Source organism: Cervus elaphus, chromosome 11 (assembly GCF_910594005.1).
Source record: "Cervus elaphus chromosome 11, mCerEla1.1, whole genome shotgun sequence".
Taxonomy (NCBI): Eukaryota; Metazoa; Chordata; class Mammalia; order Artiodactyla; family Cervidae; genus Cervus; species Cervus elaphus.
In genome coordinates, this window is record NC_057825.1 from 8,357,767 (window position 1) to 8,377,250 (window position 19,484).

The 19,484-nt window shown below is 54.7% G+C and overlaps 1 protein-coding gene across 3 annotated transcripts in view; it reads left to right on the forward strand.

Moving 5' to 3' along the window:
* Positions 1-2,187: 2,187 nt before the first annotated feature.
* Positions 2,188-19,484, forward strand: part of ENG (endoglin) — a 31,915-nt gene continuing 14,618 nt past the window's right edge. Inside the window, exons 1-2 of one of the 3 annotated variants that reach the window (XM_043916792.1) lie at positions 2,188-2,625; positions 10,873-11,015. In XM_043916792.1, the coding sequence (XP_043772727.1) occupies positions 2,559-2,625; positions 10,873-11,015 (210 nt within the window). In that variant the 5' untranslated portion in view covers positions 2,188-2,558. The remainder of the gene's footprint in view (positions 2,626-10,872; positions 11,016-19,484) is intronic. The other 2 variants (XM_043916790.1, XM_043916791.1) reach the window with 2 other exon arrangements.

Here is a 19,484-nt window from a genome sequence, read left to right on the forward strand (position 1 = left end):
GAAGTTCCCGGGAGGGAGGTTTGAGAGGAGCCTCCTGTGGGGTCCCCGTTATGGCCTCAGATGCCCTGACACCCATTCCGGGCAACAATCCCCCTCATCCAGGGTCATCCGTCCTCTCCAAGCTCAGATGGGAAGGAGCAGAGCTTGGAGCCAGGCAGCCCTGGAGGCTCCAGCTGGGGTCACTCAAACCTCAGGGAGCCTCGGGTTCCTCCTGTGTCTCTGGAGTGACTGAGGGGATCCAGAGCTGACAGAGGAAGGCCTAGGGTGGGGCCTGAGAGAGGGAGAGTTCAGCTCTGGGGGGACTGGAGTAACTAACTGTCCCTGGGGCATGGACTCTGGTTGGGGGATGCCTGGTGAACCTCACAGCCACCCAACCTTCCCCCACTGGAGCCACCCTGTGCCTGGTCATGCCCACCTCCCCATCCCCGAGGCTGCAGGAAAAGGCCAAGGAACAGTCACTCTCGGGGGTCTCCCTCCTCTCTGTCACATCCTTCCTGGCCTTGCTGGACTGGGATGGGTCTCCAGTGACCCTAGACCCAAGCCTGGCCAGGCACGGAACACGCAGCCGCAGGGCTGGGCAAGCAAACCTCCCCCCACCTCCACCCAAGGAGCCACACCCGCCCTTCCTGCCCCGGGGGTCAGCTCCTGCAGACACAAACACGCTCCACTTGGCCCCCGATTTTTCCGGAGGCAGCCAGGGCTCCCACCTTCTCCTTCTTCCCTGGGCCTTGGTGTCTCCATCTGTGACTAGGACAAGTGTAAAGCGGAAAGCCCCTGACTCCATCCCCACTGTGGGATGGAAATTTGTCCTCTCCAAGCCCACTCCACCAGCACCCTCTCTCTAGAGCCCTCTGTGACTCCCCAGGCCTTCAGGATAAAGTCCTGGCATTCAAGGCCAACCACTCCCCAGGACTTCCCTAGTAGTCCAGTGGTTAAGACTGTGCTCTCAATGCAGGAGTCCTGGCTTCGATCCCTGGTCAGAGAACTAGATTCCCAAATGCTGCAACTAAAAATCTCTCAAGCTGTAACTTGAAGATCCTCCTTGCTGTAACAAAGACTGAAGTTCGGCATACTGCAACTGAGACCCGGTGCAGCCTGATTAAAGTAAAAAATGCACCCTCTCCCAGAGCAAGGCCGGAGTCTGCCTCTCTAGGTCTCTTGTCCCCACCACACCCCTGCTTGACCTACGGCTGTCAGGCCACTTCTTGCCTCTGTGTCTTTGCTGAGGCTGGTGCCCAGCCTGACATGCCCTCCTCACCCCTCTTTTTACCCCCTCACCCCAACTTGCCCAGACTTCCATAGGCCAGACCTAAATGCTCCCTCCTCCAGGCAGCTCTGGCTTCCTCCTCTGAGCCTCCTGGGGCTGGTCCTAAAGTGCTACCCGTGACTAGCACCAAGGCGGACATGTAGTTGGCGCTAGCTGTTTGCAAATGAGCAAGGAACAGTTCTGGGACTGTCTCCCAGGCTCAGGGAGCGTGACGGGCAAGTCCTTCCTGAGTGCCGGGTCCAGAGCTCTGTGCCCGGACCCATGGAAATCTCACAACCGCCTGGCGAGGAAGGCATTGTTATACCTGCTTTACCTCCAGGGTGACTGTGTGGCAGTGGGCTTGTCCCCTGTCCTCTTAGGGCCCTGAGATCTCAGCCCCAGCTGCCGCACTGTGCCAATTTTGGAGCGTTGCTCCCGTCTCCTGGGCCTCAGGCTCCCTGCTTACAAAACAAGGGCACGCCAGCCCAGTGTCACACTCAGGGAAACCAGTGTTCGTGCCCGAGGAGACCTGTTCAAACTCCAGCTCCACCATTTTCTTGGGTCAGTGATCGCACCTCTTCAAGCCTTTGTCCCCTCATCTACAAAACGGGGACAGCGAGTTTGTGGAGCTGAGTTCCCCGTGAAGTTCCAGGCCTTGGCCAGGCCTGGCCCCTGACAGTGCCCCTTGGTGGGCTGTTAGGATGGTTCTTTTCATCTGCCCTCCTGGGGCTGCCAGATGCACCCCACTAGCCAGCCGTTGGAGAGGGTGGGATGGGAGGGTGGGGTATGTGGGTAGACAAGCCTGGAGCCTGGGTCCTCCCACCCCACTGCCTATCCCCCCCGCAAACACCCCCGCCCCAGGGCCCCCCACCCAGCGACAAAGCCCGTGGCACTTCCTCTCCCCGCCTGGCAGCCCGCCTGGCCCGGCCCCTTCTCTAAGGAAGCGCATTTCCTGCCTCCCCGGGCCAGGCTGGATGAGCCGGAGCTCCCCATAGCTGACGGTCAGACCCCAGCCTCCATCTGTATCCACAGGCCGGGGCCGCCGCCACCGCCACCGCCGTCCACAGAAGCCCTGAATCCTCTCCCCGCTTAAAGCTGGGCCAGCGACCCCCCGGCCTGGCCTCACGCTCCCGTGCCCGCTTCTCCTGACCCCTCGGCCGCCACCTCAGAAGGCTGGAGCAGGGACGCCGTCGCTCCAGCTGCCTGCTGCCCTTGGGTCCCCGCGAGAGCCCACGCCGGCCCCCGCACCCGTCCGCAGCCCTGCCCCTGGACACCGGATAAGGCCCCGCACGCAGACCCCCGGGAGGACAGCATGGACCGCGGCGTGCTCTGCCAGGCCGTTGCCCTATTGCTGGTCGTGTGCAGCCTCGGCCCCACAAGTAGGTGTCCAGGGACCTGGGGAGGGGGTGACGGCCCCCAGGGCACAGACCAGGCCCCGAGTGTTCCCGGCCTCCTCCGTCTGCCCGACTTGTGCCCAGTGGAGCTGTCCTGGGGGTGGGGGGTCTGGACTGCCCGAGACAGATGTCACAGGGTGACCAACCATCCTGGTTTGGCAGGATGAAGAACTTTCCAACCTAAATGACTCGGGCAAGCAGGGATGAGTTATTTACCTTAACTCTGGCCTCTGGCTACGTCGTTTCTCCCCAGGAAGCCCAGGTCTTAGAGTGCTGTGCAGCCTCTGGCGAGTCCCCTGCCCTCTCTGGGCCTTAAGTTCCTCATTTGAGGCATGGGTGGGATGGGAGGGGGCACAGTCTCAGAGTCAGAACCTGGGCTCTGGGTTCAGATCTTGTGCTGTGTTTCCTCGTGGTGTGATCTTGGGGGACTGCCTTCGGGCCGCTGAGCATAGTAGAGGATGATAAGGGAAGCCCCCTCGGGGAAAGTCAGTGACAAGCTGGTTTCTGTTTGTTGTGGTTTCATGATTAAATTCCTCCTCCTTCACCTTCCCTGGGACCTGTGAACGGCTCCTGGATCCCTCCAACTGGGTGCTCCCTCCGCTTCTACCCAAGAAGTGTGTGGAACGGGGGCAGAGCCCAGACTAGGGGTTCAGCCTGGGGGCTTCTCCAGGCGGTCATGGCCTCTGTGACCTTCTGAAATGACCAGAAGAGCGGTAGCGAGGAGTCAGGGACACCTGGCCGCTCATGCCACTCTCCTTGGGCCTCTCTGTTCCCTGCCCCTCATTTATTTGAAGCCCCCAGATAGCCCTGTGGACACCCCCTCAGCTCGGGCACATCCAGGACCTCCTTAAGGGATAGGGGTAGGGGGTGAGAATGGGAACAGCAGCAGTGATGGTCACCCCCTCCCCACCCTACCCTGTCATTATTGTTATTTAGTTGCTCAGTCATGTCTGACTCTTTGCAAGAACATGGACTGTAGCCCACCAGGCTCCTCTGTCCACGGGATTTCTCCAGGCAAGAATACCAGAGTGGGTTGCTATTTCCTTCTCCAGGGGATCTTTCCTAGCCAGGGATCGAACCTGCGGCTCTTTCTGTCTCTTGCTTGGTGGGCAGGTTCTTTATCACTGAGCCATCAGGGAAGCCCCTAACTCCAGCCAAGGCATTTTAAGGTCCCTAATCCTGGGTCTCTAAGCTCTTCACACTGCCTCACTGACAATACAGGAAATCGAGTCTCAGACATCAAGTGACCCAGCAGGGATTCGCCCCAGGCCTGTGACTCCTTTGAGCACTTGCTCCTGATCAGGCAGTAATATGGCAGCAGCTCTCTATAAGCTCCCAATTATCTTCCAAGACGGCTGCCTCTATCACCCCATTTTACAGAAGGGGAAGTGGAGGCTCTGGCCTGCTGAGTTCACACAGTTCCGACAGAAGCTGTACCTGAACTCCACGACAGGCCCCTGGCCATCTTGCTTTTCTCCAGCCTCCCCCACTTTCTAGTTTGATAATACTCTCTTCCTCTAGGTCATCAGAGAAAGACCCTCGCAGCTCTTTAGGGTCCGGTTTTATAGGATTGAATGCAGTGGAGTACTGGCAAATAATCAACAGTGGGGTGGGAGAGGTGGGTGGGGGCGGGGGGTTAATGTTTGTTAATATCCATGGTGTCAATGTTCCCACCCAGCCGATTTCAAGCTATCAACTCGGCAGACTTGGAGTTGGGGCGGCTGCGCCATAATAAAGCTTTATCTACTATTTCCACCACCCAGATATGACAGACGTAGATAACCTCAAGAACACAGATAATATAAAGGGAATAAAATAATTAGGGGTTTATGACTTTCGATACCATAGTATACATTTGATATATATTACACATAAAATATGTGATTTATTTAATTGCAAGCTTATAAAATTTAATTTTTAATTATGGCTGTGTTTAAGAGCTAGTTGGAAAAATTCCTGATAACGTATTAATCTGCTCCTACTGGCAGGTGCTGGCACCCCAGCGGTCAAAATAGGACCAAAACAGGTCCCCAAATGGGTCCAGCCTTCTGGGAACACAACTTGGCAGAATCTTTCAAAACCCTAGCTTGTGTAACATCCTTGCCTTCAGAAGTCAGCTCCAAGGCCTTACTTGCCCAACTCAGTAAGGATGTATGGTCCGTAGGTGCCTGTAACAAAAACCGGCCATCTGCAAGCCACCCAGTGTCCACCAGCCTGGGCTCCCTGAAATGGCTGACTATGCCCTGGAATCTCATATAGCCGTTACCAAGAAAAAGCTATTCCCAGATCTACACTGTTGCGGACATCTGTCTGGGGCACACTGTCAGATGCCCATACAGTACCGACTCCCGTTCTGTAAGAATAAAATAGCAGTAACACACACTATGAGCTTCCCAAGCGGCTCAGCCAGTAAAAGAAACTGCCGGCCAATGCAGGAGACACAGGAGTCTCGGGTTTGATCCCTGGGTTGGGAAGATCCTCTGGAGAAGGAAATGGCAACCCACTCCAGTATTCTTGCCTGGAAAATCCCATGGACAGAGGAGCCTGGAGGGCTACAGTCCGTGGGGTTGCAGAGTCAGACGTGACTTAGCACATCTGCAAGATACCATCTGCACAAAGGAAACCCCAGTGTCACTGTTCTTTAGCACCAGGTTCTTCTAGAGGATTTTCAGTTTCTAAAACATACTTTCCTGTCATGTTGGAATTTCTTTTAAGAGCAAATATGTACAGATTTTTAAAAAGCAATTTAACCATATATTCACTCTAGTCCGCTCCTCAAAGAAAATAGATAAGAGCAGGGAAAATGACCTCCCAGCTCCTATTAATTTGGACTTTGTTAGCATGCTGGTGTCTTTCTTACTGGCTATTGTCTAGCTTTATAAGGTAATTTCAATGCAAGTGGATCAAATTTGGAAATCTTATATACCCTTTTTATGTCCCAGAAGTTTTCTATGTTGTCATGTGGACTCCATGATCATTCCGTTGTGGTTCTAGAATATTCTCTCCCTTAAACGTGCCATCTCATCGTTTCCCTAATGAATCCTTTGTTGCTGAATACTTAGGTGGTTTCCCCTTTGGGCCCAGTTATAAATACCACTTCCAAGCACGTTTTTGGTACATGCATCTTTTCCTGTATTTTGGAGTATTTCACTTGGATAGAGTCCCAGAAGTGGAGGTGCTGGGTTCGTGGCCCGTGCTGGGTGGCTGGAATCAAAGAGTGTTTCCTAAGTGTGGGTGACTGCTTGCTGAAAGACAGGATAGAGGTGTGACTTGGAGTCCTCTGTGCTGCTGGCCACCTGTGTGAGGGTCTCCCCACCTGTGACCCCTGAGAAGGGGCTAGGGATGCAGGACACAGCCTACAGCTATCCACCCCTAGAGTAGGCATTCGGGGCAGCTTCTCGTTTGCCAGGGGGAAAAGTAGGTTCAAGCAGGAGCTGTGTGAACCAGGAGACAGGGGTTCCCTGGGTACAGTGAGGGCAGGACCATTAATTAAGGTTCTCACTTCAGCCAGATAGTTGGTAACACTAAGCCCCAAAGGGAGAGAAAGAATTGATCTCAATTTCTCATGGGCACCATTAGGTCAATGCTGGCCCCTCGGAGGACAAGCTTGGTCTATTTGTTTGCTCAAGGGCCTGATGAGGAATCAGGGTGAGTGGGAAGGATCATCTCTTCTGTGTCTCCAGTGCATCAGTCAGCCCTTTGTCTCTATACCCAGATTACAGATGAGGAAATTGAGGCTCAGGACTAGTGACAGGTCCAAGCTGTCCACTCAACTCAGCTTTTTTTCCTTGTGCCATAGGTAGCCTGGGTGGCTGTGGGGGGCTTGGAACACTGATCGCCCTGGTTCTGGAGCCCCTTCTTCTAGCTCCAGCCCCAGCTTTGGGGCATCATCTCTGGAGGCTAAAGAGGACCCTCATCCAGGACTGAACTGACTTCAATACCTGTGACAAGGGTGGAGACGAAGGCCAGACCACTGCTCTAGGCCTGTTATGCGTACTGACTTAATCTGCACAAAACCCCGATGAAGCAGGCATTCCTGTTACCCCCATTTCACAGCTGAGGAGACTGGGGCACTGGCAGGTGAAGGAATTTGCCTGAGTAACACAGCTCAGAAACAAGCAACGGGGGCTTGAGCCTGGGACTGAACCATGCACCATAGTGCCTTGGGGAAGATAGGCTCTGAGTATTGCCAAATTGTCTCACCCACACATTAGGTTTCTCTCCTGCACCTATAGTGGGTCTCCCACCTAGAGCACAACTGGATGGGTTCTGATGAGAAGATTTTCCCAACAGGGTTTTAAAGGATGAATAGGAGTTGAAAAGAAGTGGTCAGGGAGAGGGCACAGAAAGGGAAAAGAATGAGGTATGTTTGGTGGAAACGTTCACCTCTGCCCGCTGAGGGACATAAATAACTGACAATGGTTGCCAGTTCCTGAGCAGGAATCCTGCTTAGCGCCATGCATGTGTCAATTTACCAATGCTTCCACCAACTCACTGAGGAAGGTATTTAGACTACGACCACTCCATTTTACAAATAATAGCACTGAGGCATGGAAAGGAAGCTGGAAAGGAACAGAATCAGGATCTGAACCTTCAATATCTCTTAATCCCTGCACTTTATTTTTTAATTTTAAAAAAATTTTTTAATTTTAATTTTTTTTTAGTTGCGGCATGTGGGATCTTTAATTATGGCACGGGAACTCTTAATTGCGGCAGGTGAGATCTAATTCCCTGACCAGGGATCAAACCTGGTCCCCCTGCATTGGGGGCTTAGAGTCTTAGCCGCTGAACCACCAGGGAAGTCCTGGATCCTGGTACTTTTTAACTCTGCTGCAGGTTGTGGAGGGTGGCCTTAACCCAGAGACATCAGCAGCCCAGGACAGATTGGGGAAAGGAGTGCTGAGGTCTTGCTGGTGGCCAGGCCCAGGGAGCAAAGGTTGGGCTGGACGCAGGGAAATCTTTGAGTCCATGATTGGATCCTGAAAGGAGCAAAGGGTGACTGAGTGACTGAAGAAGAGAAAAAAGCAGAAAAGACCACTGTCAAAGAGGACCTGCCCTGGTTTCATAGAATGATCACGGCCTCTGTGTCCAGAACACTTACTGCATACCAGGATCTGTGTGCGGGTTACCTCATGCAGTTAACACAGCCTGTGTAGTGAGTGCTGGGTGCTAGAGCTGGATGATCTGGGTTCCAGCATGAACCCTGCCACTTAAATGCTGGGTGCCCTCAGGCAAATTCTTGCTGTGGTTGTTCAGCTGTTCAGTCATGTCCAACTCTTTGCAACCCCAAGGACTGCAGCACTCCAGGCTTCCCTGTCCTTCACTATCTCCTGGAGTTTGCTCAAATTCATGTTCATTGAATTGGTGATGCCATCCAACCATCTCATCCTCTGCCATCCTCTTCTCCTGTTTGCCATCAGTCTTTCCAGCATCAGGATCTTTTCCAAATTCTTGCCTCTCCCTAATCTTTGGTATCCCCCTGTGTCAAATGGTCATAATAACAGTCCCCATCTTGTAGGACTGCTGCACGCATCAAATGAATGAACTCATGCAAAGCCTCTAAACAGTCCATGATGACATGATGGCAGCTGTCTTGCAAAGGGGGAAGCTGAGGTTCAGAGAAGTTAGGCTCTTGTTCACGGTGCCCAGCTTTCCAAGAGGCAGAGCTGGGATTTTGCTCATACCGGCTCCAGAGCTGATTTTGCTTGACCATTATCTTCTCGGCCTCCCTAGGTGCTGGGGGTGGCCATTTGGAAAGCCTCCGAAGTGGCTCTGCGCACGTGGGTGGGGGAGGAGAGGGAGCAGACTGGGCTGGAGAGGTGGCTCCCCAGTTGCTGGGTCTCTCACTCACCCGGTCACCCAGGCCCCCAGCGGGGCCTCCTCCAACCCAGGTCCCAGGAGTTTCCCTTGGTGCCAGGGGATTGTTTTCAGCTTTGTCTGGGCCCGCCTCCGGCTCCGGGAGACAGGCCCCGGGCGTCACACTCCCTCCTGTCTCCCCATTCTCGTCTGCGGGGTGGGGGCAGCCAGGACTCGAAAAGGCCCCAAAATAAATGGACCTCTTATCTGATCTCCCAGCCTGGCCTGTTATCTGATCATTACATAATGGCCAGGCTTGTGGCCTCTCCCGCTGACGGCATGGAGGAGGTGGCCCCAGGCGGCCCCAGTGATCCGGGAGGAACTGGGGTTCCTGGAAGTCTGGGGAGGGGGCAGGGAAAGTCTGAAGGAAGGAGGAAGGCGCTGGGCTAATCTGCAGACCAGACCCCAGGCTGCGAGGGGAGAGGTAGGTCCGAGCCTGCCCCGGTCAGCTGTGTGTACTGTGTGACCCTGGACATCCTGCATCTCCGGACTGCAGTCTCCCATCTATTCAGGAGGACTGAGTAACAGCCAAGAAGCCCGTGTTTACTGACAGGGTCAGGGGGAGGGTGGGGAGCACTGAGGGGCTTGGTGGGTCCCCAAGTAGGGGGGACAGAAGCAAAAGGTATCAGGCCTTGAGTCTAGTTGAGCCTGAGACACCAATGACCTCCCTCTCTGAGGCCCCTCGCCTGCAAGCTGTCCTGTCCCACCACTTCACCACCCATCTTGGAGCGACTGTTCTCCAATGGCTGAAGTCAATCAAAGAATTAAAATCAAAAGAACAACCTCTGCGGTCCAGCGGTTAAGACTCTGTGCTTCCACCATAAGGGAGGTTCGATCCCTGGTTGGGGAGCTAAGATCCTACAGGCTGTGCGGTGTGGCCAAAAAGTAAAAACAGCAACAAACAGCCGTACGCTTTGTCTCATGGAGTTCTCTCAACCACCCCTATGGTTTTGTGGATTCTATTCTTATTGTCCTTTTACCACCGAGGACACCGAAGCCCAAAGTGAAGTAGTTGATCAAAGCTGCATAGGCTAGTAAGTGTTGGGCCTCCTCAGACACAGACCCAGGTCAGCCTGGTTCCAGGGACCTTGGCTTTCAACCAAAATGCCCTATTCCACAGACACGCTGGGGCCCCTGTCACACAGCACAGGGCCAGGGCGAGGACTTCTAAGCCACAAGTTCTTGTCCTGAACTTATCCGTCCCAAGTGGTTGCTGGCGGGTGGTGTGGTGGTGGTGGGGCGAGCGGCCATCTTATGTCCTTCTCTGACCTCTGTGGGGCCCTGAGCCGACCAGTGGAAAGTTGGGCAAGGAGACCGGGGTTAAGCCAAAGCCAGCCCAATAGCCCAGGATTCGGAAGAAGCCTCCCCGCCCCCATCCTCTGGGCTGGCGTCGGCTGGACGTGCGGCCAGGCCCTCCGCGCCCATCTTTGATCTCCAAGAAAACAGGAAGTGAGCGCGACAAGATGGAGACACAAACTTCCAAACAGTCTCCCCTTCTCTGTCCTCCTTCCCTCCTCCGGAGCCCACCCACCCCCTTCCCCGGCACATTCCTTCGGACGAGGTGTAGGGGCCTCATTTCCTCTTCCTCCTCTGCTGGGTCGGGGTGAAATTCCATTCCCTTCCCTCAGGACCTGCGTTTCCGGGCAGCAGGCTCTGTGGCCTACTCCGGCCCTGCCCTCTGAACCTGGGCTCCCTCTCTCCGCCGGGGCCAGGAGACTCTCAAGCCTCCTTGAGGCTCATGAGGGGAAGTTTTGCCTCCTGATCCTTTGGAACGAACCAGCCCAGAGGCTTGGGTGTGTATACCTGTGGGCCCTGCCACACCGTTAGCATTGCCACATGTAGCCAATGAAAATATAGGATGCCTAGTGAAATTTTAATTTCAGATAAACACTGAAAAATTTTTAGTCTAAGTATATCCCATGCAATGTTTGGGATATGCTTATACTTTAAATACGTATTTATTTATTCAAATTTGGACATCCTGCATTTTATCTGTTGACCCTACCCCTACTAGCACTGTGACCTCAGGTAAGAAATTTTTCATTTCTGAGACTCAGTTTCTTCATCTGTGGAATGAATATAATGATATCTACCTTGGGTTGGGAAGATCCCCTGGAGGAGGAAATGACACCCCTCTCCAGTATTCTTGCCTGGAAAATTCCATGGGCAGAGGAGCCTGGCGGGCTACACGGGGTCACAATGAATCAGACACAACTGAGTGACTGAGCACGCACATACACACACACACACCTAGCTGTGAAAATGCAATAAAGACCTTAAACAGTGCCACGCACCCAGTAGGCATTCAGAAAGTGAGAGCAGTTGTCACCACCTTGTTCTTAATTTGTCCCTCTCTCCCCCTGTGATTTCCCACAGGTCTTGCAGAAACAGCCTACTGTGACCTACAGCCTGTGGACTCCAAGGTGACATACGGAATGAGCCAGGTTTCTGAGGGCTGTGTGGCTCAGATCCCCGATGCCACCCTAGAAGTCCATGTTCTCTTCTTGACGTTCCAAGGGGTGAGTACCCGATGGCAGGGTCGGGTGGGGACCCAGAGGATGGTCCAAGGCCTATGAGATGAGGACTCAGTCCCTGGGGTAGTGGCTGAGTCCTCACCAGGGCTCCTGCCAGGATAGTAACATGGGCCTGTCAGCACAGGCATTTCTAGGAGTAATCTTCTTCCTGTGGCCCCTGAAACCGTTAGGTCTCCTTGCACTTGTGCAGTGATAAGACGTTGCCCAGATCACCAATATCGGGGGGAGTGGCCTACTCCCCACCATGCTGCCTGCCACAAGGACTGTGAGCCTTGATAATCCCCAAACTGCACAAGACCCAGGTGGGAAGGGCTGGGTTTGACCAGCAGAGGAGCGGAAAAGAGCCAGGCAAGCGGCTGTTTGTGTAGCTCCGGTGATGGGGAGCTCACTTCTTCTCAATGGATATGGCTTTGCTCCAGGCAGCCTTGACCTTGAGAAAGTGCTTCCCTCCCTGGAATGTCACTCATCAAACCTCTGTGACTGGGTCAGGGTCTGGAAGCCGGTGACGTCACCTCTGAGACTCTCCTCCCCTCACCAAGAAGGCCCATCATGACTTTGTCTAGGTCCCTCCTGATACTAATAACACATTTATCAAGCACTTACTGTGTGCTAGGTACTATGGTAGGCCTACTAAGTGCCAGGAACAGAATTATGCACCTTACATGTATTAAGCCTCTCGAGGGCCCGTCTGTCAGGGGTCTGTCTCCCCATTTTTCAGAGGAGGGACCCGTGGCAGGCCGAGAAAGGTGAAGCAATATGTCTGAGGTCAGAGTTCACTAGATCCCGGGAGACTCCAAACTAGGCCATCCCCTGGATTCCCCAGTGGATCTCAGTGTTTAGGGGGCACCTGGCCCATGCAGCCTCAGGTCCTGAGAGCGATTTAGTGGTGTCAGCTCGGGGTGAACTTGTGGTCCCTGAAACTGTTAGGCTGCCCTGCATTTGTGCAGTGATAAGATGGTGCCCAGACCACCAATATCAGGGGGCCCTGCTCCCCACCACCCTGCCTGTCACAAGGACTGTGGGCCTTGATAATCCCCAGGCTCCAGATAGAGCCAAACACATGTTATGTGGTTTCGATAGCCATTGTACTTTTTTTTTTCAAGTTTGGTAATGATAGGGAAAATGAGATTGCCCTCTGTGAGTTCATTTTGTTTGTTCGGATGTTCAGGTCTCGGCGCCTCACCTGGGTGACTGGGATGCCCCCATCCCCAATCACTCAGCAGCGGGCCAGAGTCAGAGAAGGCTCCCGGCCAAGCACCCGGGCCCATGGGAGACAGACGTGCAGAGAGACAGCCAGGACCCAGGTGACTGGAACTTTCTCAGGGAGCACAGGGCTGCTATGGGGTTAGGCAGGGCTTCCTGGAGATTGCAAGAATGCTAAGGACAGCCAGAGCTCACAGAGTGAAGGAGGCCACGGGGCTGAGCAGAGGACACAGTGAACCCATAGAGTGAACACACAGGCAGGGAGGGGGGCCTCGTTTGGGGTCAGCATCATGTGGCTTGCTATAGCGTGAGCATACATTTCCCCTCGGGGCACAGCTGGGGAGACTGACAAGGCCCTGTTGCCACAGCAAGCGGCCTGGTCTTTATCCTGTGAACAGTGACAGTCATTGGAGGATTTTTAGGGGCACGACCAGATGCTGCTGTAACCTGTTATCCTAAGCTCATGACAACAGAATCTCCTTGTCACCTTCTGCCTCTACCAGAGAACTCAGTCCATGGAGTGTCCAGCTCTTAACTCAAGGAGCCAGGCTGCAGGCTCCAGGACTGCTGAGCCTGTTTGTTTGAGGGAGTGATGGAAAGAGCTGGGGTTTGGGAGATGGGGGCCCCAGTTCTGCATCCATCACTGGCCAGCATCTCATATTGCACTGGGCAGGCACAGGGGCTCCTTCTCTCCAGGCTCCAATAGACACACATTTCTTGGGCTTAGGGACTCACCAAAGAATCACGGAATAGTCAAATCTGGCCCAGGCCCTGATGTGCACCAGTGACTGTGTATACAAGTGAATGAATGAATGAATGTATTGCTATGTGACTTGGAAAGTCAAGAACATGGGCTCTGAAGCAAGACTGTCTTTGAACTGAACCTCACCCCTTATAGGGGCATGACCTTGGGCAACCACTCTAAGCCTTGGTTTTCCACGGAAAACATGGGGATGATGACCATAACTACCTCACAAGGGGGCTGTGAGAATCCAGGGGGGCAATGCAGGCAACATACTGAGCGTGGTTCTGCCCAAAGCCACTACTTAACTTACAGTAACTGTGCCTGTCGTTATAGCATCTCTTCTGTGGGGTCCACGTCTCTCATGTTAATACTCTCATTCGGCCCGACTTGCTACAATGTACGGAGCATCTTCTTCACATCACTCAACTAATTGGATCCCCATAGGCAACTGCTACCAGGTGGCTAAAGCAGGGACTATGGATGCACTTGCAGAGGGGCAGCTGAGGTCTAGCCTCCCGGAGCTGGATGCTCATGGCTCTCTTGCCCCAAGGGTCGAGCCCACAGTCCCATTGGACCTACTGCAATAACACAGAAAGAACTGTGGTTTCCCTGGAGGGCATCTTCCCCCCCAGGCAGCTGCCAAGAAAGGGCTCTCCAGTCCAACAGTTCCCCACAACCAGTCCTTGCCAGTTGCCTGCTCTGTGCCCAGCCTGTGTTGGGCCTTGATGGTGCAGAGAAAAAGCAAATCTGGCCATGGCCCTGGAGCCACTTGCAGGAGAGGCAGAGGTGGGCCTTGGCAAGCCCTGGTACTGAGTGATGGACTTGGCAGTGGAGGGAAGGGGATGCCAGGGGCTGTGGGCCTCGGGAGGATGATCACTGAATGTGGAAGGAAGGGGCAGTAGGGAAATGACTCCCAGCGTTGAGCCAGACAGAGAGGCGTCAAGGGCATTCCAGGCAAAGTGCACTGCCTGAGCAAAGGCCTAGAGGCAAGAAACACGAGCTGGCAGCAGTGGCGTGGGTGGCGGCTGTCTCAGCAACCAGCCCAATCCCTCCCGACCTATGGCTGCCTTCTGCAAACCCTGGCACAGAGAAACAGTTTCCCGTCCATCCCCGCGTGGCCTCTGAATCCTCAGATTTCCTGTGGGTGGGCGGCACATGAGCTGTGGCGGCCAAGAGCCTCGGGAACGAGAGGTTCAGGGTGTGTGTGTGTGGTGTGTGTGTGTGTGTGTGTGTTCGGGACATTTGCAGACAGATGAGGGGGCCGCTGGGCAGGGGCTCTATCTCGCTGGGTCCCCGAAGGGCAGGCCGGAGCCTGGATTCCGGGAGGGGGCCCGGGGTCACATCCTGACCCGTGGAGACAGGAAACCGGCCTGGTGTCTCAACGGTTCCCGGCAGGCCGACTGCACTGATCTGCTATCCTCCTAACAAACCCCAAGCAGCCAGGGCAGAGCCGAGACAGCCGCTGATTCACCCCGCTTCTGGGCAAACTCAGGGAGCTGACGCCGCCTCACCACCCCCAAGCAGACGGAACTCACAGGGCTCTGGTGCTGACTGCCTCCTGCCAGAGGGGCAGACAAGATTGCTCAGGCAGAGGGAGGGCAGGGGGCCCCGGGCTCCTCTAGGCCATCCTGTGAAGGGCTGTGGAAGGTAGTGCAGCCCTCAGACTTAAGCAAGGAGGCCCCTGCCTGGGACCTACAACATGTAGCCCCTCTCTGGCCCTTTTCCAGTTGCACCCCTCTGCCATCCCTCCCCAGTCCCTGCCCTGGGTACCCAGGACTCCAGAACTCCCTGCCCAAATGCTCTGAGCTTCATCCCAGGGTTGGATGGGGCTCCTTCTTGTCCTTTCCTCTAGAGGGGACACTACAAGGCTGGAGTTAGCTCCCCCAGATTTGAGGGCTACATAAGGTGACTAAGAATGGGCATCAATGGTGCAGAGAGAAAGCAGACCTGGCCTTTGCCCTGGAGCCACTCCTGGAGGAGGCAGAGGTGGGTGTCAGCAGTCCTGGTACTGAGTGATGGACTCAGTGATGGTGGGGAGGTCATAGAGGGCTGTGAGGTGAGCATGGCAGAGCTTGAGCACCCAGGCTGGTTGTCCACATGTGTCCATGTGAAGAGAAGAGGGGTGTTGGGGCAAGGGGCTGTCATATGTGTTCTTGCCCTAGGCCCTGCAGATGTTAGGGACAGGCTTGGTGGGAAGGGCATGGACTCGGGGCCAGACAGACTGGGCAGGGACTGCGTCTGCATGTCAGTGCTATATCCCCAGTGTTCAACTCAGGGTCAGTCCCGGAATTGGAAGGATGAGTAGATAGATGGAATGATGGATGGATAGTTGGATGGGTGGATGGATGGGTGGATGGATGGATGGTTGGAGGGGTGGATGGATAGATGGTTGGATGGTTGGATGGATGGATGGATGGGTAAATGGGTGGATGGGTGGATGGATGGATGGGCAGATAGATGGATGGATGGGTGGATGGATGGGTGGGTGGATGGGTGGGTGGATGGGTGGATGGATGGATGGGTGGATGGGTAGATGGGTGGATGGATGGATGGGTGGGTGGATGGATGGATGGGTGGATGAATGGTTGAATGGTGGATGGATGGATGGGTGGATGGTTGGATGGTTGGATGGATGGGTGGATGGATGGATGAGTGGATGGTTGGAAGGGCAGATGGATGGATGGATGGATGGGTAGATGGATGGATGGATGGGTGGGTGGGTGGATGGGTGGATGGATGGATGGATGGATGGTTGGATGGGCAGATGGATGGATGGATGGATGGATGGGTGGGTGGGTGGAGGGGTGGATGGGTGGATGGATGGTTGGATGGTTGGATGGGCAGATGGATGGATGGGTGGGTGGATGGATGGATGGATGGGTGGATGAATGGTTGAATGGTGGATGGATGGATGGTTGTATGGTTGGATGGGTAGATGATTGGATGGTTGGATGGTTGGATGGGCAGATGGATGGATGGGTGGGTGGATGGATGGGTGGATGAATGGGTGGGTGGATGGGTGGATGGGTGGATGGGTGGGTAGGTGGGTGGATGGGTGGATGGGTGGATGGATGGATGGATGGGTGGGTGGGTGGGTGGATGGGTAGATGGATGGATGGATGGGTGGGTGGGTGGAGGGGTGGATAGATGGGTGGTTGGGTGGATGGGTGGATGGATGGATGGGTGGGTGGATGGATGGATGGGTGGATGAATGGTTGAATGGTGGATGGATGGATGGGTGGATGGTTGGATGGTTGGATGGATGGGTGGATGGATGGATGAGTGGATGGTTGGAAGGGCAGATGGATGGATGGATGGATGGGTAGATGGATGGATGGATGGGTGGGTGGGTGGATGGGTGGATGGATGGATGGATGGATGGTTGGATGGGCAGATGGATGGATGGATGGATGGATGGGTGGGTGGGTGGAGGGGTGGATGGGTGGATGGATGGTTGGATGGTTGGATGGGCAGATGGATGGATGGGTGGGTGGATGGATGGATGGATGGGTGGATGAATGGTTGAATGGTGGATGGATGGATGGTTGTATGGTTGGATGGGTAGATGATTGGATGGTTGGATGGTTGGATGGGCAGATGGATGGATGGGTGGGTGGATGGATGGGTGGATGAATGGGTGGGTGGATGGGTGGATGGGTGGATGGGTGGGTAGGTGGGTGGATGGGTGGATGGGTGGATGGATGGATGGATGGGTGGGTGGGTGGGTGGATGGGTAGATGGATGGATGGATGGGTGGGTGGGTGGAGGGGTGGATAGATGGGTGGTTGGGTGGATGGGTGGATGGATGGATGGATGGATGGATGGGTGAATGGGTGGATGGGTGGATGGATGGATGGTTGGATTGGTGGATGGTTGGTGGATGGTTGGATTGCTGGGTCAATATTGGAAGAAAGGGGAAATGTAACTGTGTATAAACATTTGCTGATTGGCCATCTCCATGAGGTTAGCGGTGTTACTGGTTGTTTGGGGGTGTTAAGTCTTGTTCTATGCCAAGCTCCTGGAGGACAGAGTTGTGCCATCTTCCCTGTCTCCCATTAAAAGCATAGCAGCCCTGGGCTGGGCCCAGTGCTATTCTCCCAGACAAAGAAACTGGGGAAGTAGAGATGACATGGGCTGATCAGGAACCCTCAGCTGGAGAGAGTGGCGCGCCTCTCCCGAGGGTTCTGGAAGCCCACTCTGTAGCTACCTGGCTGGAGACCGACGCCCAGATGGCAAACACTGGGAGCCCCAAGGAGGCAGACGGACTCAAAGAGCCGTATAGTACTGAGCCTACACAGATGGGGGGACAGAGACCAGAGAGGGGCTGTTGCAGGGAGGCCTGACTGGTCCCAATTCCAGCCAACAGCTGCCCAGCCCTCATGCCCACCTCCTCAGCCCCTAAATTATGGCCCTCCCCTGGAGGAGCGAGCAGGGAGGGAATGGGAGGTCGAGAAAGCCAATCTATTGCCATGTGTTTGGCTGGACATTGGACCACCCACTTTGCAGGCAGAATCTCACTGAATCCTCACAAATCTATGAAGTACGTATATCATTCAGTCCATTTTCCAGATCAGGAAGCTAAGGCCCAGAGACAGGAAGTAACTGCCCAGGGTCACAGGCTAATGACTGAGCCCAGGTTTGACTTCAGGTCCGTCTGGCTTTGATGCCCTTCGCCTGCTACCCTGCCTGTAAGTCTGACTCCACTGGGGTGAGCAAAGGGACGGCTGGCTCCAATCTGGCCGGCTCCAGTCTGGCCCTAGGAGGGTGGGGGCTGCAGGCAGGCCCGAGGCTCCACTCCTAAAAGAATTGCTGGAAGCGACTTTCTATAAGTGGCTACTAGCGCTCAGGGCCTCCCCTCTGAAATCCCCCTTCCCGCCACTGACTGCTGGGCCGACAATGGCAACTGTGGGCCAGAGGCACAAAAATAGAAACGTGGTCTCCCGCCCACTGGCTCAGGGAAGGGGCCGGGCAGGCCCCGGCTAGCCCAGGTTGAAGAGCTGGGGGCGAGGGCGTGACTGGCCTGCCCACCTCGGCTGGCCTTCCAGAATTCCCAGGATGCCATGGGGAAGACTGGGAGCTTGGATGGGGTGCAAGGCAGACCTCTTTCTTTACCTTTGGGCTCGGGGCTGGGAGGAAAGAGGGAAGTCTGCGTGTGAGTGACTCTGTTGATGAGTCAGGGCCACGGGGTGGAAGTATTTGCTATGGAAACCCTGGCTGGGTTTTTCTGGTAACCAGCTGGCCTTTGAGCTCGCGCTGGGAGCTCCAAGACCCCGGGAAGCCCAGCTCTCCAGCCTCCCTGAGTTTTGACAGGGCTTACTTGCTGCATGGCCCTGGCCCCTGCCTGCCTCTCTTTGGGCCTCAGCCCATGCCCCTCCTCCCTCCCCACCCCTAACTCTACAGGGAGGGACTTGGTGACAAGAGAGTGGAGGGATCGGTCTGTGAGCCCTGGGAGCAGAGCTGAGAGTCATGACAGATGTCACAAAGTTCCAGTCTCCTAACCCCTCACCCTCAGCATGACCCGACGCTGACCTCTACTTCTCTTCTTTAACTTCCTTTATCCAGAGCCTCACTTGGTTTCGGTTTCCACTCTGTCCTATCCCTGTATTGCAGATGGGGAAACTGAGGAACAAACAGGGACAGTTACCGTGGGGTGGCAGCAGGCATGGATGGTCGCAGTGCTCTTTCCTGCCACCTCGACGAGGGCTGTGCTCTCAGCCTGTGGGCATCCACCAAAGGGCAGAGGAGGGATTATTCTCCCTGTCCGCAGCAGCCGTGGCCCCTCCTAACCATAGGACCCATCTATTCGCCACGTATGGGCCGTGAGGGTCACTCCTCTGAGGGAGGACAGACAGATGGGGCTGGACAGTGATGAACTGTGGGGCAGTCTGGGGAGTGGCAGGGTTGAGAGGGAGGACACGGTCCAGGCGAGCTGCCCAGGGGTCCAGGCACCCACTCTGGCACCACGCTGACAGGTACTGGGCCTCTGACTTCACCATTCACTTTGGCAGGGGCCCTCCCTGTGCCCAACCGCTACGTCTGTGAAATGGGAGAATACCTGACCCTGCTTCGATGAGAGCATGTGCAGTACACACAGGGCTGGGCACTCATTAGACTGAACCCTGTGAAAGTACTGATATTTGATTGTCGTAGTTTAATAGCTTCATTGTGAAAACATCTGCCCACTTAAAGTGTACGGTTGAGGGTTTTTGATCATATACACAGAGTTGTGCAATCATATTTGATGGTTCAAGCTAATAATACATAGGCAATTAGGTAATGAAGCTGGGGTGGGTCCATTCTTGAAGATTCAGACAGGGCAGCAGTGCCTAGGCCTTTCCTGACAACACCAAGGTGGGTCTCCCTTCACTTCAGTTAATTTCAAGAACTGATCACAATCCTGGAACAAAATGTCAGTTCTGACATTTGGAGTGGTATTTCCTATTTTGCCAAAATATGATAGTAAATCCAATATTTAATCCTTTAAGTGTTTAGAATGTACACTATTT